Consider the following 23,343-nt stretch of genomic DNA (forward strand, 5'->3'; position numbering starts at 1 on the left):
GTTCTGAGGACCCGGCTTCAATCCCCGGCCCCGCCTGTGTGGAGTTTGCATGTTCTCCCCGTGCCTGCGTGGGTTTTCTCCGGGCACTCCGGTTTCCTCCCACATCCCAAAAACATGCATTAATTGGAGACTCTAAATTGCCCGTAGGTGTGACTTTGAGTGTGAATGGTTGTTTGTTTGTATGTCCCCTGCGATTGGCTGGCAACCAGGTCAGGGTGTACCCCGCCTCCTGCCCGATGATAGCTGGGATAGGCTCCAGCACGCCCGCGACCCTAGTGAGGAGAAGCGGCTCAGAAAATGGATGGATGGATATGCAGTTATATTGTGTTGTTATATTATAGCCTTTTTTAGTTACATATCTATTATGTTTAGATTCATATTGTTTGTGTATTTTATTTGGTTAATCTGTTGTTTTTTTGGTTGTGAGCAACTTCCTGATTAAAAAAAAAGCCTTTTTGTTTATAAAAAAAAAAAAATCACATCACATTTTCAAGCACACATACAACTGTCAAATCTCGTCAGTTGAAGTTTTATTTTGCTTAGAGATGTTAAGCTGCTACCTCGTAGCTGTGTTACATAAACTGAAACTCACTGTTAGAATATTTAGTTTTATTTATTGCAAAAAAACACTGTCATATAATTGCAATGGAAACATTTGCAATTTGACATTTGGCTTTTGTTGCTGTGGGCGCAGGTAATATCACAATCAGGAGTATTATGAAACAATATTTGATTGCAGTGACTCATATTTACATAAAAGCATTCTATTGATGATACATGTCTGTAAGAGTGAAAATATGTACTGCTTTTCAATTAGGTTACACAACCTTATTCAAGCAATAGGGAGACACTGTTCAAACAAAACAACAACACAAAAACAATAAATAGTGTCTAACTATATTCAGGATAAAGCAGCAAATTAAACTGCAGTATCTTGCAAAATGATGACAATGAGCCTGTGCTGAAACATCTGGATTGAGAATGTGTGCGCTTTCCTTCATGACTTCACCATGGGACTCCAATGCAGTACAGTATTAGTGGCAATAGTACAGTAGCAGTTGTTGTAGTAGCAGTGCTACACAGTTGGTAAGAAAGGCGACAGTTCATTCTCATTCCAGGTCAACACGTTTTTCCTTTCTTTCTTGGACACTGGCAAAAAGCAGAAAAAATTATTAAAGTTACTTTTTGATCAAGCGGATTTCATTCAATATTTGCATTTAGCAAGAGTTTAAGCAATTAGGTTAATAAATGATAATAATTTACTTTACTGTATTATTTAGTAAAAAAATAAAGACCATAAAACAATTGAATTAAAAAAACTAATTATCAATATTTTATTCCTTTTATTTATATTTGCATTTTTAAAACTTTCTAAAACATAACCACGAAAACAATAATAACGGCATTCTTTTTTGTTCAATTTATTTTCTTGTCTCAATGGATTAACAATGAAAATAACATGCATATGTTACATAAGCATACATTACCTTTACTTTGGCAGCAATAACCTTTCCTGCAGCAGAAACAACACAACAGAATTAATCATATTTCCATAAACAATTGTTTCCCATAGTGGCAAATATGAACTCACTGCTGGAAGAAGTACAATCCAATTATCAACACAATAGACACAACGTCCACTGTAATCCATACCATTGTGTACATCCGATGGGGCTAAAACACACAGATTAGGATTATGACCACATCTATTGTCTACTATTGCCTTTCTGTGACTCTTCCAGTCTCTCTAATACAACCTGCAGATGACACTATAAACTCAGTGGTCACTTGAGCCTCAAGGCTTCAACCAGAATATTCCCAGACAGAAAGTCACTGAGCTTCAACTCTCACAGAGTGTCACCAGCAGGTTGCAACAGGAAGACTGGAGGAGTCACAGAAAGGCATACAAGTAATTCTTTCAAGCACCCCTGACGCATTCCACGGCCTACCTACCATGATCCAGTCGGGCCGCTCCATGTCCTTAAGCAGGTGGCAAGCATTGGTGGTGACCGAGCTGACCCCAGCACACCACAGCAATGAAAAGAGCCACGATTCGTTGACCACCCACATGTTCAACGTCACGTTTTGACCCACAAGTTCCCTGTCACACACAAAAACATGGCTGCATATCAACTCCACAAATGATGTCATTTACATACTGTACATTTTTGGGCATGGCGCACGTATTGTATGTTTAGCTCGGGGTGAGCGATGAGTGGCCTGCAGATTTTATAGGCAAGTCCTAATTGAGAGTTGCTCACGTTCAGTGTAGTACACTGTTGTACCACAACATGGCAGGGCAGCACTGAGCTCTACAGGAAGAGATGCAGTGTAATTAAGAGCTGGAAGAAGAGGCAGAGAAGGGCTCTAACTGAGGTCCAGTAATTGCCGTCGTTCCCACAGAGCAGAGAGTATACTGTATATGCCTCTGAGTATTGTTGTATGATCGGTTTGTATGTGTTGCCCCTCCACATGTTACCAACTATAATGTTTTGTTAGCATTAAGCTAGCAGACTTTTGTTATAATGTAGTTTGGTTGAACATTTTGGTGTTTAATTCTATTCATTTTACATCATCATTTACTTCAACTGGGAGTGACAGATTAACAGTTTAAAGTGAGATGGCTTTGCTTCTTAGTTGGAGAATTATATGAGCAAGTCTTTCATTTTCTCAGAAGGATCTTATATGTAGTGTTTCATTCCTTTACAGCGAGAGAGTGAGAAAAGGTGCGAAACAATACTTTATTTTTTTAAAATATAAGTTTAAATGTGTTAAAAGTGTTTCAAAAGGTAAACCTATTTTTTGAAGTTTTTATTATTTTTTTGTGAGTGGGTCTGGAACACATCCCCTACAATAAATTGTGGTTTCTGTACAGTATCAAAATAAATGAATTGGCCCCTCTTTTCCAATCATTTTGAAGAGAAGTGTAAAGGGAAGTTGTTTTGGCATCAATAGTGCCTGTTACCTGATTTTCAACATGCTCAATTTGCTGTATTGCAGATTAAGATGGCTTCCTCCATCTTTAAACATGTCATGTTCATTGTTGTAGATGTGGATGAAGCCCGGAGCAGCTGTTTTCACGTAGTCTCTTTCTGCAGGAGGAAGCCACAAGACCTATTCAAAGACAAATAAGACATAATTTTGTTGGTGCCTTTGTTTTTTAATCAAGAACCAAGCTTGAAAAGTGGCCACTCTTGACAATACAGGACAATAACATTAGCCATCCTACTGTCCAAAGGCTGAGAGAAAATTATGTTGCTTTATGAAGTCCACAAATAATTAGTTTGTTTTTAAAGCGAAACATAATACTGATGTGTACATACAGTATGACATTAAGCAAATGGCGAAACCATATAGGATGAAGAATTTCAGTTTTTCTGTTTTTGAGACACTGCCAAAGCAGTTGACAGTATTAATTGCAGGAAATTATACAAAAAAGTAGGATAAGAATAAATACAGTAAAACCCTGTTTATCGCGGGTGATATGTTCCAGACCAACCCGTCTGAGATGAAAATCTGTAATATCATATAAATATTTTTTTGTCCATTTTACCTGTCCTGAACACATTTCAGCTCATTAAATCACACTTACATTGATCAAAACAAACTTGAGGAAATGAAAAAAAGTCTTGCTTGCACAATTGTGCTTGCTTGAAGTTGTTTATTTGTCACTCCCCGTTGAAGTTTACTGTAAAACTAAAAAGACAATTCAACATTGTATATTTAAACACCGAAATCGACACCCAAACTATACAATTAAATTAAAGTCCACTCGCTAAATGCTAATATATAATGTGAAATGCATAGGCGCTCAGTACTTTAACACACACACACGATGCGGCACCATATAAAGCAAAAGAGAATTAACATTTTATTCCAGTAGACCTTAGTGCTCCCCGCTATGTTGTGGCACAACATTATACAACACTGAATGTGAGCAACTCTCAATTAGGACTTGCCTGTTTCCTATAAAAACCCATAAAAAGTGATCGAAATAGTGGGGGAACACAGTATCTGTATATTTGTATGGTGCTTTACAGTGTTTCTCCTTGTCTATACCTGGACACTGACTCTGTAAATAAAGGTGATTGACTGACTGAATTGAATATAATTCAAAGTTTGTGGGTAAAATGAGCTTGAGGCCTACCAGGTTTGGGTCCACCTCAGACACCAGGATGGTTCTGACCACATCCACGGTGTCAATCTCTTGATAGGGACTGTACAGGTCAAATATGACGGAGACGTTGTGGACCTCGGCGAGGCGCAGAAGCTGCAGTAAAGACGGAATGCTCTGATTCCGGGCTTCGTCTTTGTCTTCGACAGGAAGCTCGGCCAATGAACGGAAAGGATCCGTCTGGAAAACAGTGACTGCATATTATCATCAATGCAAACGTGTACTGTTCATCAATGGCTCTCAAACAGTTTTTTTTTTCTTGACTTTTTCCCCCCTAAATAAATGTGACTTTCTTATTGTAACTGACATTTTATTTCTCAAAAATGGGCATCTTTTTAATTTCTATGCGACTTTGTGGTACACATAGCAGATATGACTAATTGGCGTTATGATTATGAATATTGTAAATATTTCTCCCCTCCTTGGAACCAACATATTTGAGAACCCCACCTGTACAACATATGTGCGGATATTTAAAGGTGAGCTCTCACCTGTAGGAACCATTCACCTGCATTCAGACTCTGCAAGTCCTTCCAGGTCAGCTCGCTACTCAGGTTGAAATCTTTGTCGGGAAATTTCTTTTTGACGTCTGTTGTTCTCCTTAAAAAGCCTGCGTGTTGATCGTGCATCAAGAATGGAATTCTGTCCTTACTTATTTATAAACAGAAGGAGGGTGGGGGGGAATTAGAATTTATTTTACGCATTGCTCAATAATTCTATACCTAGAAGTAATCTTTTATCTGGCAAGTAACGGAATAATGCATCAAATTGAATCAGCATAAGATATATGATCAATATATATATCAATAAATCAATCGATAAAAATAATACTATAATTACCTCATATACCTATGGCAGTTATGCTTACACATGGTAGATAAGTATGTTTAATTGGCATTACGATTATGAGGAAATGTTACATTATTATAAAAAAGTACAATACTAGAAAACAAAAAAGTAAATAATGTTAAATAAAATAAAATGTAAAATATTTAAATAGAATACAATTTTGAAATGAAAAACTTTTTACATAAAATACAATACAAATAAATGAAATTTTATATTAATGTATAAAGATATAAATAAATGAAAGATCTATACAATAAAAACAGTAAATAGTATAAAATAAAATGTAAAAAATTATTTTTTCCTAATATAAAATACAGTTATAAAGTAACTTCCGTGACGTGTGTTAATTACGTATTTATTAAATCGGAATTAATGGTTTTTGGTAAGTATTTACTCATTCAAAAACTAATTACAATAACTATAAATTAAAAAACTAGATTTATTATCATTTACCAGAATTTAAAAATGAGTTGTGAGTAGTGTTCCAGTGTGCTAAAAGAGGGTCACACGATTAAAAACATAAAAAGGAAAATGTGCAAAACTAAATATGAATGTAATTGTGTTTTTTACTTTTGAGTTAATTGATGGCCAAATCACACTATTAAAAATGTATACAATAGCAATACTAAATATTAATGTAATATGTATTCTAATAATAACGTAAAATAATGGTGCGTCACGTGCCTTTTCAGTCAATTGATGGATCACTTCAATCAACTTCCCATAATGCTTTGCTAGCGTGTACCTGATCTGCACGTCAGTCTCGAAGGCCGCCACGCCGCATTGGAGGCTCCTCTGGAACGACATCATGGTGTTCTCTGGGGCCAGCTGAACGCAACCACGACACACGGTGAGACACACACATACACACGCACACACAAACACACGGTAGTTTTTCACTTAATTGAGCACAGTACTGTGCCCTATGACTGACTGGCGACCAGTTCAGGGTGTAGTCCGCCTTTTGCAAGAAGTCAGCTGGGATAGGCTCCAGCGCCCCGCAACCCTAACCCGGATAAGCGGTGTTGAAAATGGATGGATGGATGAGCACATTACAATGTCATGTGATACGTTCCACCCAGCTTGTTTGTGAGCCAACAGCATATGCCCCCCGTTTGTGTCTGCCCCCCCCCCCCCCCCCCCCATAAATCCCCCCCTCCCCCACCCACTCCCGTACTGTGTCATGTACCTCCATATACAGTACCTCCACACATGGGGCCCTCACATTGCAGGCTCACACCTGAGCCAGGACTAGAGAAGGATGTGTGGCGCAATGTGAGTGTGAACACGCAAGGCCCATATTTGATCGCAAAGACACTAATTACTGTATTACATAACAAAAATATACTGTATAAGGACAGACGCTCACCATGGGTGCACCTCGGTGGCCGACGAGTTTTGGCTTTTGAGGCAGGTCGCTGTGGTCTATCAGACAAGGTGAGCGGATGAGTAAAGGACACAGGAGGATGGCTGCTGACACTGCAGCATACACTGATACCATCAGGAAGTGAGAGCCTGGTGGGAAGGGGGAAAAAAGGAGTCATGCAATGAATTGACTCTCTCTCGACTATGGTACCATACTGGATTAGTGTTTCCAACCTTTATTGAGCCAAGGCATCTATTTTATGTTACAAACATCTCGCGGCACTCCACCAAAATAAAAATGTCATAAAAAGTATCACTAGGTGATGTTGTTTTGGTTAGCTTGTTAACACCCCAAAAGTTTTATAACCACCTCAACATCCCCACAATGCGGCAGCAAAGCGTTAGTTTTGTTTAAATTAAGCTCTTCAACTCACATCCATATAGTTCCTTGCCACAAGATAGCGGAAAAGCACTATTTTTGTTTAAACGAAGCTCTTCAAAATAGTTCCTTGTCACCAAGATGTAACAAGATGGAGGCAAAGCACTACTTTTGTTTTAATGAAGCTCCTCGACTAACTTGAACTTAGTTCCTTTGCACCATCCAAGATGGTGACAAAGCAAACAACTCCATTTAACATAGTTTATTGGTACCAAGATGCCATAAAATGGCGGTAAAGCACTACTTTTGTCTGACTGAAGCTCCTCAATTGACTTCAACATATTTTCGTGAAACCAACACGCCACAAGATGGCAGCAAAGAACTGATTTGGTCTAAAAGAAGCTCCTCAACTCACTTCCACATTGTTATTCGCCCCCAAGGTGCCACAACATGTAAACACTTATCTAAATGAAGCTCCTAAACTCACATACACACCCGTGGCACCCAGATGTAACAGGACAGTGGCAAAACACTACTTTTGTTTAAATAGAGCATCTTAACTTACTTCAATACAGTTTTCTCTCCACCAAGATGTTGTTATTCCTTCATGAGTTCAAGTATTTGCTAAATATTTTCTTAGTGTTTCCCCATTTACAGTATAATATTGAAAATGTATTTGTACAATGAGGTAATTGCATGAATTGCATTTTGTACATTTTGTTTTGGCCATGTGGAATCCCTCAAAGACAAATGGGCTCAGCAGAACCAAACCTCCAACAGCACCAAACTGCACAAAAGGAGCAGTAGCCTGCCAAAGCACAATGCACAGAAATCACATTCAAAACAAGCAATTACCATCTGGCTATTAAAATTGTGAATTCCATTTAAAGACATATTTACCTGGAACGATAGAAGTACAGTTGGCCATTCTCGTTTCCACTGGAGACTTATTCCAATGATTCCAAGAGAGATAAAAAGTAAACCGAGGAATAGAAGGCACTTTAAGGAGAGAAAGGTGAATTTAAAAAAATACATGAGGTAAAAAACACAATCCAATTAGGAGCAGGAATATAATTCAACCTACTTTATGCAGCCAATGTAAGTTAAGTGGTTCTCCCAAGGCAACTTGGAACAAGGCAAAAAGCTGAAGAATTAAATCACAGTTAAAGTGTCTGCCTGTATATAAAATTATATCAGATATAGTGGTGAAAATATTTTGGTGATCCCTGCAGTAGTCCTTTATGGAGTACCACAGGGATCAATATTAAGGCCCTGTCATTTTTAATCAATGATCCTGTTTTCGCACCAGCAGCAGCACACAGTAGCTGGTTAACACTGCTGAGGTGATGATCAGCACCATAAACCAGTTCACCCACCGCTGCAGCTTGACAAAGCCTTTCCTAAGAAGAACAATAGAACACCATAGCCAAAAACAGCCAGTGAAAGTTTTGGGCTTTTCGTGTGAGTGTTTTTGTTTACCAGTTGACATCCTCTTGGTCATTAGAAGTGACCAGACAGATGTACATCCAGAACACGGACAGTAGGGTGATCAGAGTGAGGACTGAGAACCAACAGCATGCATACTAAAGTGGAAAAAAAGTCAATTGGTAGAATAGTATGCCCCACATCTGTCTATACAACCATCAATTCTTTTGGAGGACAAAATTACATCTTTTTTACATCATGTTATCATCTGTGTGGGTTAAAGTAACAACCCTATTCTAACAAAGTTATGAGTTGAAAGTACAGATTCAATAGTTAAGTTTCATATGTAAGGTGTAAAAGTAAAAAGTCATCAGAAAAAAGTAAATTACAGATACCTAAAAAAAAATTACAAAAGTACAGCAATTAAGTATTTGTACTTCAATACTCCCCACCACTTTTGACGAGACATACATTTCAATTAAAAAAAACAACAACAAAGTACAGTAGTTGCTTTGTATCTAATAGTGGTGTGCGATAACTGCAAAATTTTGTATTGATCTGAAACAGTAAAGGACCACGACTGACAATATTGATAATACCAATACTTATATTTTTATAATAATTAAGGCTTACGCATCATCAAATTCCTAAATTTGACAGTGTTAATTACCTTGTTAATTTTTTATTACTATTATTTATAATTATTATTTATGACTTATTAATTAGTTGAAACTCGGGAAAGAATTTGCGCATGGTTTATAAGTAAATGGAAAAAGTTAATATAATGGAAAAAAATAAAGAATAATAAAAACAATGTTGTCATGTCTGTATTTGTTGTATTAAATAAATACATTGCACACAAAAATCACTTCATAATACAAAAATTCAATAAAACTCCATTCCATGTTTTTCCTGAATCATTTTGCTTAAAGACATTATCAGTCCACAACATATAAAACACCCGCTCCCCTACCCATATGTATTATAGGAAATACATACTGTAAAAACAATTTAAAACACATCAAAATGTAAATATATAATTTCATCAAATAATCTTCTTTTCTCGCTTTGATTTTTTTTAAATAAGTGATTGTGAAAATAGAATAAATAAACTAGCAATAACTTTTTACAAATTACAAATTGAAGGTATTTTTTTTTTTAAATATTTGCTTGTATTTTATGAAAAAGCAGCAAAGAAAATAAAACTAACGTAAATATAATGACACTTGTCCATCAATAATGAGTCATATTTTTTTAATAAATAAAAGTCAATCAATTTTTCTCAGAGGAGTTTACAATAAAGGTTCCCCATACCTGTATGAGACAAACCTGAAGTCATGTAACAGCATGCAAATATACAACTGGTTCAACCAACTGCATTTTTGGTTTTGTTTTCTTTTGTTAAACGTGGAACTTCATGGTGCAAATTTGTTCTCTGGCAAATTTCACTACATGACTGAATTGGACAGGCTGGAATGTTAATCTGTGATTAAATGGATTTTTAACGGTTTCCGTGGGAAACGAAGAAAACCTTTTGTGGATGGGCAGGCAGTCCGCACACCAAGCTACTATTTGTATACAAACAATCACAAGCCAGTTTTCCATAATATGCCCGCTTTGAGCAGCGCTTCCTGAACTTCCCCAGGACCTGGTTGAGGGGATCCATTCCTCATTCTTTGGTTTATAAGATATCTCTTTTTCCACACATAAATGATCCTAAAGTCCATCCATCCATTCTCAATACCGCAGTCGCGGAGTTAGGCGAATGGACCACTACACCATCAGTGACTGTATACTAAAGTGGAAAAAAAAAAAACATATTACAATGTCATGTACAGTGCTTTTCAAATGTATTAGACCAAACGCCAATGTAACGTTTATGCCACAACTGCTTAAATGAGCAGCATTATTTATGACAAAAAATAATTTGGCTGTTTCTGTAATGGTTAATACACCAGAACTGTATATAGAGGCTCTTTAACGCATTTTCTTTCATGCCAACATCTCATTATTGTTACAAATGTCGTACCCATTAATTTTTATTGATTTGGATTTAAATCAATGGGGGAATGGGGTGGTTAGTCCATTGGGAGGTCTTTACTTGTATAAATGGAATAATACTAAACAATACTACCATTTTATTACATTTAATGTAAAGTAAAAGTGTAGTTTAAAATAAAATAAAAAGCACTATGGTTGGGAAACTGATCTAATACAGTGTACCCTCATTTATTATGGGGGATATGTTCCAGACCCAATGTATGGAGAGCCCATATAAAAAGGTGAAATTTATCACAGCACACTTCTTCTCAGTAAAACAGTTTTTTTTTTTTTTTTTTTTTTTTTTTAAATGATACTTTGATACTTGAAAGTCCATTAGCTTAATGCTAACATTTAATATGAAACGGCGTTGACAGGCTAGTGGAATGGATGGATGTTAAGGTTTTACAAACCTGTAAAAATCCTATAAAATAAAAAAAAAGATAGCAGGGTTGTGAATGATGAACCCAGAAACACATTAACAGTTGTTCCCTGTATACGTTCATAAAAAGACAACGTATACTGACCAGCAAGACAAAAGTAAGCATCAAAGTATCTTTACTTTATTTTCCCCGCCTTTCCTCAAGCGTTTCCAGTGGCAGCTGTACAAGCCTCGGCAGCAAGCAGTGAATGGCGACATCTCTTCTTCTTCTTCTTCTCCTCCTCATTCACAGCGTAACAAGTGGATGAAGAGGATAGCGAGGGACCACAAAGCACGTTGACTGGCTTCCGAGAAGGGAGAACTGAGCCCCCATTCACGGCGTCGACCTATAGGGATTCAACGGGAGGGAACAAAAGGGGGGAGAGCCAATGAGGGTTTGTAAAGGTATTAGGGCAATCCCTGCTTAATAAGGCCTTCAATAGAGTCGGGTTTTGGAGAGAGCCATTGGCTGAATTTACAATAGAAACTCCACGGGAGCTTTTGAGCGTGCACACTGATGTCACAGCACAAACGAAGGGCCAGCCAGGCCTTCTCTGCTGGCCTAAACGCTATCAGAAATACTGAACTACATTTCGTTGCAACACGGAACAGCTGACTTCCTGTGTATGTTTTGCCAACACTCATAACTAAGATTGATTAAATGATTGTTTGAAACCGAACTAGCTAAAAAGGCAGTTTTCTTTTTGGCTGATGTCTTCGGACAAAGTTAAATACATGTATATCATGTATTTATACAATGCGATATCATGTATGTAAACATGAACGAAGCCCAAACACCGTCAATAGTCATCTTTTGTGGCCCTGTTCCTTCCCCATTCAACCGAGCGAGGCGGAAGTGCTTTTAATCTGATTTGCTCAATGCGGAAGTAGTTTGCGCATATACCGGATTATGGTCAATTTCACATTTTTTCACAAATCGATACTATTGTTCTGTCCTCGTGTCGTCTATTATTTTTACACATTAGTAACCAATTTTAGGTGTTTAAAATTGTTTGAAAGAAAATACAACTCTCTTGGACACTTGAACTGTCTGAGAACTTCGAAGAATGACAGTTTGTATCGCGAGAAACTCGTAAATCAAGTCACTAATATCCAGAGAGTAGCCAAATATTGTACTCAAGTAAGAGTACTGTTACTTTAGAATAATATGACCCAAGTAAAAGTAAAAAGTAGTCATCCAAATATTTCCTTGAGTAAGAGTAAGAAAGTACTCAATGAAAAAAACTACTCAAGTAAAGAGTAATTTGTGAGTAACTTCAGATTTTGTTTTTTAAATCACAGCATGAACATCAAATAAAATTAAATAAAAAAATAATATATGGGAGTCGACACACACATGCCATCATTTCAATTTTTAACCGCCCAAAAACCAACAACACATACATTGGGCCCTACAGAAACATTATTTGCTTTATTCACTTAAATGACTTCATGAAGAAGCTGTTTGCTGTGTGCGTGTGCAACACCGTAGCTAATTTTGCCATATCCACAGCCAAAACAACAGCAAAAACATCTGCAACTTACCGCAAGGTTTTTTTCTCAAGTTAGAAGTGGGCTGAAATGGCCACGTTTGGGCAGTCACAATTTAAGAACTGCATAACAAAGCTATTGTTTTTTTAAGTCTGTAAGCACAGTTGTGCGGCTGTTTACCCCCCCCCCACCCCCCAAAAAAATGTTTTCATTTTGATTGGCTCGCGAAGGCTAGGTGGGCGGTCATGTGACTGCCTTGTGTCATATGATTGGTCAATTGGAGTCAAATGACCAAAAGTTATCCCGTTTGATTGGCGCAACAAGCGCCCTATGTGGTGAAGATGGAGTCTAAAAATAGACGCACACAAGCAAGAATGGGTAAATAAAAGTAGCAAACGGCATGTCGATCATTGTAATGGAGTAAAAGTATCGATCCTTCTTCACATAAATACTCAAGTAAAAGTAAAAAGTACAGTGCATTTAAAGTACTCTGACAAGGACAGTTTATCGAAAATGTTAGTTGAGTAAATGTAACAGAGTAAATGTAACGCGTTACTACCCACCTCTGCTAATATCCCAAGACACCACTGTATAGCAAAGTAGGAAAATGGATATAGCAAAATCGAATGATAAAATTAAAGATCGTAAAAATGGTTTCAGGGGTCACCAACGGGGTGGTAAAAATAAAATAAAAAAAATAAAAAAAACACCATTTAACTGTCCTACACCTAGTATTTTTTGTTTCTATTCTTTTTATATATTGGTGTAAACATGGAAATGATACACAAAAAACAATGGCGTTCAAAGGTCATATTGTCGCACGTGACCAAAACCGTAGCGTTCGTGGAGGAGAAGCTCACTACCAACTGGGCAGCGCACTACGCGCTGAAAAGGTCTGAGTTGATGGCAGCTTTGTGTGAAGACACCTTGCTGCTGGAGGACACTGAGTGGACACTTGACCTTGCATTTTTAACTGACATTACTATGAAACTGAACCATTTGAACTGTGAGCTGTAAGGCAAAGGTAATACTGGATGATAAGTGCACTAAATGCATTTAAAGCTCAGATGTACATTTTCTCCGTTGATTTACAGAGGAAAAAAACGGTGCTGCATTTCTGTGCACGTGGTGCTGAAAGACAATGTTGATGCATCTGAGACTTTTGACAAAGTTGTAGAAAAGTACTCACAAGTCATAAACAGAGTTGGAGAACAGGTTTTGTGACCTTTGTCAGCTTGGGCCTTGTGTGTTGTTCATTTCCAACCCCCATGAACATGGACACAACATACATTGCTGAGCAACTAAGTGCAATGTTCATCTTGGATGCTGGACAGTTGGAGATTGAAATTGTAACATTGCAAATTGAACTGAACCACAAAGCCTATCGGGCTGCACCAAACCTTCGGTGTCTTCTTGACACAGAAAAGTACAGTGGACAGTAGCTATGAAGGTTACCAGCTTGTTTTTATTATTAAACTATCTGCGCAAATCTGCCTTTTCTGACATGAACTCCATCAAAAACAAACACAGAACACGTTTCACTGATGGACACCTGCAAGACTCAGTCAGAGTTGCAATGTTAAATTACACCGCAGATTACAAAACGCTGGTGCACAGCATGCAATGCCAGACAAACAAAACAACAAAAAACTGTACTTAACTTCTCAAGTATTTATTTGGAGGACTACTTTTTACTCGAGTCATATTATTCTAAGTATCAGCTCGTACTCCATCATGAGTACATTTGGCCACATTCCAGAAATGACAAGAAAACAGACTACGAGGAGCAAAGTGATCACTTGCAGTTAAAAATCCTCAGTAGGAAGCCCCACCTCAACAACCCACAACCTTCAAATCCATCATTGCAGTTATTAAGTTATAGGTTTTTAATGTATGGCTTGAGTTGAATTTTGAATTCTTCGTAGGTTATTTATTATTGGTTTCCAATTGAAAGTTAGAGGAAAGAGGAGCTGGTCAAGATGCACACGTACGTGGACGCCCCCACCTGAATGAGGAGTCTGGATTCCTGCACATGTTTTTTGATAATAACCTTGAGAACTAGAACATGTCTAGGCTCGTTCACTGATAAGGGATTTTCCAGACTGGTGGTCCGCTTTCGCACATCCCATTGGTCATAAAAAACACATGTTCTTGGCTAAATACTCATTTGTTCAGATCTTCTAACATCTCAGACACCCTATGTCACCTGCTGAAGTCACGTGAGTACCTCATTCTCTACAGGTGCGGGGTTGTGCCCTCTGGACATGACCCTCAAACATCTCAGACACCCCATGTCACATTCACAAGTCACGTGAGTATCCCTATTGTTTGCCAAAGCTGTGTGACCTCTGGACATGACCCCCTCACATCTCAGACACCTCATGTCACCTGCACAAGCCATGTGATGACCTCATTCTTTGCAGCTGTCTCAGCAAAGCCCTCGGGACGCGGTCGCACCCACCATTGACGCGGGACAATTCACAGGTACGATCACAAATGACCTTTTTTGGTGCCGATAGGACACCCAATGATTTCCTTTATTCCTACAGATGTCCCCGAACATGATGTCACGCGATAATGATGTGACGTAATTTTGTTTTTACCGGATGTGCGCTGGCACGCTGCAAAGTGGTGACGTCATAGGCAATCCATCATTTTGAATGAAGCGGGAGACTCTCTCTCTTTGCTGGATGTGACGTCAATGGGGACAGGTGGCCTGAGAGGTGACGTCATCAGACACGTGCACTGGCACGCTGCCAGGTGGTGACGTCATAGGCAATCCAAGGGAAAAACTCTTTGAGATAGAGACACAGAGTAGGGAGCTAGAAAAATATGAAAAAATAGAGCACAGAGGGATCGTAATATCAGTGAGCACAACAACAGCTGTGTCAACAATATTAATAGTCCCATGATGACAACATCAACAACAACAATACTAGTCATACTCGTTGCAATGTGATAGAATGTGACTGTGTCCTAATAGATGGAATACATCCCCACTGAAAGTACCAAATGCATTGCCCAGCACTGTATTGCGGCAAGCCAGGCTCAATATGGCCATTCAGCCATTGGCTGAACTTAAAATAAAAATTCCACCGGCGCTTTGAGAGTGCACGCTGTCACAGCACAAATGCAGCAGACATGCACATGCAGGAGCTGGGCTGACACTTCAAAACAAGCCCAACAGGGTATTTGATATGGGGAGGGGGACGTGGGAACAACAACAATGGTGCATTGGGTGTGACCCCTTTCTGTGAGCGTCTGAGAATGAGCCATGAAAAAGATCTGAACGCACTAGTTTGTTTTTACTTCAGGTTTCCATTGTGGAAAAGTTCAAAGTTGCCATTGATGCGGTGGTCAGCAAGCAGTTTGAGCTGGGATAAACAGGAACTCATACTGCAGAAATTTCCATTTCTGTATCTCCCAATATTGTCAGATTTTGGGGGGTTTCTCAGAAATGTTTTCTTTTAATACAAAAAATTAGTTTTTTTTCCGTTGTTGTGTTAAAATGTAAAAGCATAAATGAGGAGGATAAAAAGAAAAAAGAAAAACTGTATTTCCTGTCAGACAATTATTTGTAAAAACAACAAAATTACTTTCTTTGCATTTTTATTTTAATTATTTGTACTTTAGTTATTTTTAAAAAATGTTTTACTGGGTAGAAGTAGGAAACTGACAATATTTGGAGATAGAATGGTTTGCCTTTTAATGATTATTATTTCATTTAGCTGTGTTTTTCAATAAGTTAGGGTTAGATAAGTATGCATGAACATGAGTATAATAGGAATCATGTCCTAATACGTCAGCATCCAGTACCTTCATAAAAATAGTAAAGTAATTTAATCAAACAAATGACACACACAAAAAATAGGTTACCTCGTCAATATTGAACAATTGGTCATTTTTCGGACATATTAAAAAATGTGAAATCATTGCAAACAAGACATCATTTTTTTGTTTGACACTTTGTCTCCAAGATAATCCAATAATAAAGACCTATAAAGCTAAATAGAGCTTTCAATATGAGGAAAATAGATACTATTAGAGTTTTTTTTTCTTTTTTTTCATTTTAAAGTTACAGATGTCGCGTACTCACCACAAATCCCACTGGGCTTTTACGTGGAGATGCGAAAAGTGTCTCAGTCTGATTTTCTTTCTGCTTTCTCACTGGCAGTGCGCACCCGTGAACTGAATATAAAGTCCCTGATGCATTGGTGCAGATCAGAGAGGGTGGATTGTAACCAGTCAGGACAGGGAGGGACGAATCCAAATACGTTCATTAGGCTATGATCTTTGCGCCAACTTTTTACCACACCTCACATGAAAGGATGTATACTGTACATAATGACTTTTTTGGGGGGCTCTTTTTAAAAGCACCCACACTCTCGACTTAAGTCGAAATACAGATACTTGCGTAAAAAAAAGACTGATAAAAGTAGAAATCTGATTAAACTCCTTTACTTTAATACAAGTTAAAAAGTGCAGACTCGGAAAAGTACTTAAGTACATAAGTAGTTGCTACTAGTAAACATTTTCATTTTATTTTTACTGTTAATTATACACAATCGCCATTTTGATAACTTTGCACAATGAGAACAAATAATAATAATAAAAAAACTTGAAAATACAACAAGCCAAGAGCTAGCGGCAAGAGTTGGCTCAGGCTTTTATTTCACAAGTTGTGACTTGAATTGAACTTCTGCATTCTTTTCCTCGGTAACTTTGGACTTGCTTGAAACTTCAAGGTTAAATCTTGGGACTTACTTATTATCAAAAAACAAAGCAAAAATGATTGATTGATTGGTTTTATTTGATGATAGCACAAAAAGAGCACATTAGCACTTATCGACGACATAGTATCAAGTATCATCATAACCGAGGATAAGAACACAATAATATCTGAGGGCTTATATTCCTCTTGGTCCTCAGTACATAAAAACACCATATAAAAGAGAACAAAGATATGCAAGTGCAACATCGAATTAGCTGCAATGTAACAGATGTAAGAACAACGAAATTCAAACAATGAAATAAAAGCTATATGCACAATTGTACATTGTACATTAATTTTTTCCCCCTTTTTCTTTTAAGGTGCATAAACCTTAAACGATAAACAAGGTCATGGCAGCAGCGGGGCAATAGAGCGATATATACTGGTAACTTAAAATTAATCTAATTAGATCATTAAAATGAAAATAAATACAACTACATTTTTGTATTCATTTATTGTTTTGTAGCCATTTTTAAGGGTTCCTTTGAAAGTAGTTAAGGAATCACTTTTTTTTTTTTTTTAAATCTCTGACACTTTGTTCCATTGCACTGCTGGGTTGTAAAAGAAGCTGTTGTTACTCCTAAGGCTTTTGTATTTGCAAGGTACAAGGTCAGTTGAACTGCTTCCTGTGGAATACTGATGAGTCTTACTAAGAACGAATAGTGTGCTCATACATGGACCTTAAACTGGTTATTAAGAGTATCGAATAAATGTCCAAACGGCTTTTAAAAAAACAAAACAAAAAAAACACAAAAAAAAAAACACCTCTGGTTGGTATTTACGTTGATCTTGGACCGAGTTCACTGAGTGCAGGTACAACGGATGCAAGTCTCCCTCCAATTGCCAGGGGGCGATACTGTACGTGACCTCCGGTTGTAACATAAAAAAAGAAGCAGCGCTCGTCGCTCCAATCAGACCCATTGGGTGAGATTAAATTTGGATTGTGTCACTTTTATTCATTTTAAACGACTAATACGCATGCTTCATGTCCACCAGTATGCGTCTGAGAATGATACAAGTGAGCTAAAGTGTGCGTTAATCGTGGCAGAGCGCCTCCGGCTGGGGCTAGCCGCTAAGCTAACGTTAGCATTAGTCGCCCTGTTTACAAATGTTTTGGTCGTTTCGTTCGTTGTAACCCGAACTACAAATTTACAAAATTCCCCGTTTTGAATCGGCCTGTCATTTCCCGTGGCTGACAATGAGGTGTAACTGTGTGTCTTGGAGTGTTTCGATCGTCTGCACTTGTTTCTATGGATCTATGGAACTATAGGGGATGGGACAAACACTTCTTTAAATTTTAAATAAGAATAATAATGAAAGTTAGGTAGGAAGGAAAAGATGAATCATGTGGGAAAGAAGGGAGAACGGAAGCGAGGATGTATGGAAGGGAGGGAGGGCGCTTGCAAGGATAGAAGGTAGTGAGGATGATATGAAAGGAAGGCAAGAAGGAAACAAGGATGAATGAAAAGAAGGGAGATAGGATGAAATTAATGTAGGGTAGACGTAATGAAGGTTGTTGTGAAAGGAAGGAAAGAAGGAAACTGATGTACGGAAGGGAGGTTGCAAGGATGGGATGGAATATGAAGGAAAGAAACAAGGATGGATTATAAGAAGAAGGGAGAGAGGAATGATGTTAGAAAGGAAGGAAACAAGGATGTTTTGAAGGAAGGAAGCAAGGAGTCATGCGGGAAGGTCAACACGCACACCAATCCCTCACCCGGACATTAAACCCAAGCACTGTCCTTGAGTACAAACCCTAATTTCAAACCTTAACCCTTGTTTGAAACCCTACTTAATGTGTGTGCAGCAACAATGGATCAGAAGATTCCCTATGATGACTACCAGTTGCCAGTGGTCTTCCTGCCCTCTTATGAGAACCCACCAGCCTGGGTTCCTCCTCAAGAGGCAAGTCACTTTGTTTGTGTTTAAGCATTTCAAAGAATCCATAACTGTGTGCAGGGTTTTTCCTGGCTCCAATTGTTTCTGATCATTTTTGTACATGTACGAATGCCGTGTCAAACTCAAACAACCCTTTTTCCTGTGAGGTTTTGACATGCATTTTATCGTTCTTTAACTGTTCATATTATTAATGGCTGAAAGTGCATCGCCGACTGTGGCTCTTCTTTCCCATGTGCGAGGGCATTGTAGTATGTATGTATACATAAAACGCAATAAAGTGGGGCCGTAATATTGCATGGAACACTAATGTAGAGGTGCAACGATTAATCTACAACCAACCTGTTTTGATAATCGATTATTCTCAGATTTCTGAAGTGCTCATGAAAACAGAGTGATTGCCTGTGTGTTTAATCAAAAGAAGACATTTGCAGACATCTGCTTTTACTTTGGAAAACAATGATCAACATTTTTGCCCATCTTCTGACATGTTAGGGATTAAACCACTTGTGTGTTTTCTGGACTGTCAATTTGAAATGTCCTGGTTTTTTTTAATCAAGGGATGGAAATTTAAAAATGTTTTTTATCTGATTAAGTAATAAAAAAAAAGAAAGATTAATCAATGATTAAAAAATAGTTAGTTGCAGCCCTAATATATACACTGTGATACTGCAATTTTTCGTGACGTCAGATGTTTTAGAACGGAAGGTGGCCCGAAATTAGAAGGCGCCGGCCAATTTCAAACTTTCGACGCAGGAAAAAACGTGCTATACAAGCCATGACAAAGTCACTTTTCCACCATATTTACCAGTGTTAATCTTTTGTTGTTTTAGCGAGTCCACCACCCCGACTACAACAACGAGCTGACCCAGTTCCTCCCTCGCACCGTGGTCTTGAAGAAACCTCCGGGAGCGCAGCTGGGCTTCAACATTCGCGGCGGCAAGGCCTCACAGCTGGGAATCTTCATATCCAAGGTGAAATGTGTGTGTGTGTGTGTGTGTGTGTGTGTGTGTGTGTGTGTGTGTGTGTGTGTGTTTCTAAGATTGTTTGTGCAGCAATCCCATTTCCAATTTCAATCATTGCTCTCACATGCGGTAAAAAGAAAAAGTAAATGACAGTGGCATGATTCGAAACAAGTTTTGCTTTTGGGGATATTTCCACATCTGGGATTTTCTTTATTTCTCCTCAAACCAAATTATCGGCCGATAATTAGCATTTATGTTGATCAGCTGATCGGCTTTCGGGGAACAAAACAAGAAAAGTGTCAAACGGACTCAAACTCTGGACAACACCCGTCCATATAGCCGGCACACTGAGAAAGTTTGAGTAAGCATGTCATTAACAGTATTTATTAAAGTAATTTAATTGCAATAAAGTAATTTAATTACAGTAAGTTAGCACTCATTATTTCTGTCAGTTGTAACGTTGATTTGACCTAAACTTATGTCAGTGGCCAATCCTTGAATGCCCCCTAAGAGGTCATTGGTGTTTTAACTTTTGTGTAAAATGCTAGAGAATAATTTGAGCTGGGAATGGGCTCCAGCACGCCCGCAACCCTTGTGAGGATAAGCTGTACAGAAAATGGATGGATGGATGTATACAGTATACAGCACACAAGTATATACAATAAATGAGCAAGTCATGTAAATAGACACATTGCTCCATCTTGTGATTGAATCGGTGATACAGTTATCGTTTTTTCTAAACTTGGTGATCGGTCCCCAAAATCCTGATCGTGTAAAGCCTATTTCTTATTGAACATTTCATTTTTCACTGAAAACTGTTTGTATATTGTTTGTTGAAAAGTAGTTCAATAAAAATGCAGATGTTTTCCCTAACATGAGGAATTACGGGGAATAATAATTGTGATTACAGTATTGATCGAAATAATCGTGATTATAATTTTGGCCATAATCGTGCGGCCCTAATATAAAGTATAGCACTCCAAGTACAATAATGATGCCTAACTTAGAACTATGGAAGCCGCGAAAAAATACAAATAAAATCTTGATCCAAAGACTGACAATCAATCAAATATATTCATTGACAATCGCATTGCTCCGTGTCGGCAGGTGGTTCCGGACTCTGACGCCCACCGAGCAGGACTACAGGAAGGAGACCAAGTTCTTTCGGTCAACGAGGTGGATTTCCAAGACATAGAACATTCCAGAGTAAGTCACAATCTTTTTGTATGCCAAATAACAAATAAGTGGTGCTACTGTTTTGGTTAGTGAGTGGTAAGCTAGTGGATGGGGCGAGGTGCGTTTTTTATAATTGAACATGGGACATTTTTTTTACATATTTTTACGCTGACTACGAGGGCTAGAATTATGTAAGATTTTCAAATATAGCGCAGGTTCACTGTTCAGCTCATTACTGATCAATTTAAAGTCTAACTCAGCCTATCTCATTGCGCGCGCGTGTGTGTGTCTGTGTTTTCAGGCTGTGGATATTCTAAAGACTGCACGAGAAATCCTGATGAGGGTCCGCTTCTTCCCTTACAGTAAGTTGTCTTACAAAGAAAGTCCAAATAATCACAGCAAGGGAATCCTCATCATGTAAAGACAAAAAAAAAAACTGTTCCGTTGTGTTCTTTTCAGACTACCAGAGGCAGAAGGAGAGGACTGTCCACTAGGTGGCATTAGAGAAACAAGGAAGAAGGACTGAGGCAGGGACTGTGACTCATAAAGGTGACTCATAAAGGTCCTCAGCGTCGTCTTAATAACGCTAACTCAGTTTCGAGAGAGCAGTAAATGCAGCTCATTTGCATCTATGAATACAAATGAATCTATGTAGTCAAAGAACGTCACTTTAACAAAGCTTTTAAGTGGAAGAAGTTAGAATTTTTCAACTAGCTCATATGAGCGGAAATACCTGATAATCTATGTAGAAATGCTTGTGTGTGAAATGTAAATATTATGGTCATGTGCACACAAAAATAGATTAAAAAATAGCTTTCTGTGAAAGTGAACTAATCCAATATATCAAGCGCATTGCTCTTCTACATGCAATTTTTACTTATTGTTAATAGATGACAGCCTTATGACATTATTGTCAATATTTATGAATTGTCATGTTTGATTTGATTGATGGGCGACCGGTTAGCACATCTGTCTCACAGTTCTGATGACCGGGGTTCAAATCCCGGCACCGCCTGTGTGGAGTTTGCATGTTCTCCCGTGCCTGCGTGGGTTTTCTCCGGGTACTCCGGTTTCCTCCCACATCCCAAAAACATGTGAGGTAGGTTAATTGAAGACTCTAAATTGCCTGTAGTTGTGAATGTGAATGGTTGTTTGTTTATCTGTGCCCTGCGATTGGCTGGTGACCAGTTCAGGGTGTACCCTGCCTGTTGCCTGAAGATAGCTGGGATAAGCTCCAGCCCGCCCACGACCCTAGCGGTACGGGAAATGGATGGATGGATGGATTTGATTGATATTGTAAAGTGTAGAGTATTTTTACCAGATTCAATCATGCTGTTGCTGTACCACCATTTCTTGCTTGATCCTGTCTTTACTTTCTTTTTGTCACTGTCATGATTTTACCTTGTTATATTACACTTAAAAATAAAAATGAAATCGTTTTTTTTTTCATTGGTGTGAAATATGCAAATCTTTGAATTAAATACACAACTGTTGAAAAATTTGGGGTCACTTACAACCCCAATTCCAATGAAGTTGGGATGTTGTGTTAAACAAAAACAGAATGCAATGATTTGCAAATCATGTTGAACCTATATTTAATTCAATACACTTCAAAGATATTTAATGTTCAAACTGATAAACTTGATTGTTTTTAGCAAATAATCATTAACTTAGAATTTTACGGCTGCAACACATTCCAAAAAAGCTGGGGGAGGGTCATGTTTACCACTGTGTTACATCACCTTTTCTTTTAACAACATTCAATAAACATTAGGGAACTGAGGACACTAATTGTTGAAGCTTTGTAGGTGGAATTCTTTCCCATTCTTGCTTGATGTACAGCTTCAGCTGTTCAACAGTCCGGGGTCTCCGTTGTCGTATTTTACGCTTCATAATGCACCACACATTTTCAATGGGAGACAGGTCTGGACTGCAGGCAGGCCAGTCTAGTACCCGCACTCTTTTACTACAAAGCCACGCTATTGTAACACGCGCAGAATGTGGTTTGGCATTGTCTTGCTGAAATAAGCACGGGCGTCCATGAAAATGACGTTGCTTGGATGGCAGCATATGTTTCTCCAAAACCTGTATGTAACTTTCAGCATTAATGGTGCCTTTACAGATGTGTAAGTTACCCATGCCATTGGCACTAACACAGCCCCATACCATCACAGATGCTGTCTTTTGAACTTTGCATCCATAACAGTCCGCATGGTTCTTTGCCTCTTTGGCCTGGAGGACAGAACGTCCACAATTTCCAAAAACAATTTGAAATGTGGACTCGTCGGACCACAGAACACTTTTCGACTTTGCATCAGTCCATCTTAGATGAGCTCGGGCCCAGAGAAGCCGGTGGCGTTTCTGCGGGTTGTTGATAAATTGCTTTTGCTT

General features: G+C 38.3%; 2 protein-coding genes and 1 long non-coding RNA gene across 7 annotated transcripts; 2 read left to right on the forward strand and 1 right to left on the reverse strand.

Annotated features, from left to right (window-relative positions):
* Window positions 1–594: 594 nt before the first annotated feature.
* On the reverse strand, window positions 595–19,765 carry gdpd2 (glycerophosphodiester phosphodiesterase domain containing 2). Of its 5 annotated transcripts, none has more exons than XM_061787060.1 (17): window positions 19,620–19,765; window positions 14,748–14,966; window positions 10,795–11,000; window positions 8,247–8,350; window positions 8,074–8,167; window positions 7,852–7,911; window positions 7,668–7,766; window positions 7,482–7,575; window positions 6,393–6,538; window positions 5,769–5,851; window positions 4,666–4,825; window positions 4,148–4,354; window positions 2,966–3,114; window positions 1,954–2,101; window positions 1,592–1,674; window positions 1,488–1,513; window positions 595–1,149 (listed from the first exon to the last, which is right to left on the reverse strand). In XM_061787060.1, the coding sequence occupies exons 3-17, from the start codon at window positions 10,870–10,872 to the stop codon at window positions 1,076–1,078; spliced, it is 1,605 nt and encodes a 534-aa protein (XP_061643044.1). In that variant the 5' UTR covers window positions 10,873–11,000; window positions 14,748–14,966; window positions 19,620–19,765; the 3' UTR covers window positions 595–1,075. The 5 variants fall into 5 exon arrangements, with proteins under 5 accessions (XP_061643044.1, XP_061643046.1, XP_061643042.1 ...); XM_061787062.1 differs by having other exon boundaries at window positions 14,748–14,938; window positions 19,620–19,760; XM_061787058.1 differs by lacking the exon at window positions 19,620–19,765 and adding an exon at window positions 16,241–16,389 and having other exon boundaries at window positions 14,748–14,938.
* On the forward strand, window positions 10,982–14,628 carry LOC133484468 (uncharacterized). The gene is made up of 3 exons (XR_009790405.1): window positions 10,982–11,058; window positions 14,386–14,455; window positions 14,568–14,628. It is a non-coding gene; the product is annotated as an uncharacterized LOC133484468 (long non-coding RNA).
* Window positions 18,728–22,401, forward strand: pdzd11 (PDZ domain containing 11). The gene is made up of 5 exons (XM_061787073.1): window positions 18,728–18,820; window positions 19,645–19,785; window positions 20,884–20,982; window positions 21,254–21,314; window positions 21,412–22,401. The coding sequence occupies exons 1-5, from the start codon at window positions 18,728–18,730 to the stop codon at window positions 21,444–21,446; spliced, it is 429 nt and encodes a 142-aa protein (XP_061643057.1). The 3' UTR covers window positions 21,447–22,401.
* The last annotated feature ends 942 nt before the right edge of the window (window positions 22,402–23,343 follow it).

Source organism: Phyllopteryx taeniolatus, chromosome 10 (assembly GCF_024500385.1).
Source record: "Phyllopteryx taeniolatus isolate TA_2022b chromosome 10, UOR_Ptae_1.2, whole genome shotgun sequence".
In the NCBI taxonomy this organism is placed as follows: Eukaryota; Metazoa; Chordata; class Actinopteri; order Syngnathiformes; family Syngnathidae; genus Phyllopteryx; species Phyllopteryx taeniolatus.

Bases quoted from the DNA above. Each gene is read 5' to 3' on its own strand.
- gdpd2 (XM_061787060.1), bottom strand. From the start codon at position 10,872: ATGTCGCCATTCACTGCTTGCTGCCGAGGCTTGTACAGCTGCCACTGG. The intron at 8,351-10,794 runs GTAAAGATACTT...TTTCCACTTTAG, and splicing joins GGAAAGGCGGGGAAAATAAA to TATGCATGCTGTTGGTTCTC. The intron at 1,675-1,953 runs GTAGGTAGGCCG...TGTGTGTTTTAG, and splicing joins AGCGGCCCGACTGGATCATG to CCCCATCGGATGTACACAAT.
- pdzd11 (XM_061787073.1), top strand. From the start codon at position 18,728: ATGGATCAGAAGATTCCCTATGATGACTACCAGTTGCCAGTGGTCTTC. The intron at 18,821-19,644 runs GCAAGTCACTTT...TTGTTGTTTTAG, and splicing joins CCTGGGTTCCTCCTCAAGAG to CGAGTCCACCACCCCGACTA. The intron at 20,983-21,253 runs GTAAGTCACAAT...CTGTGTTTTCAG, and splicing joins AAGACATAGAACATTCCAGA to GCTGTGGATATTCTAAAGAC.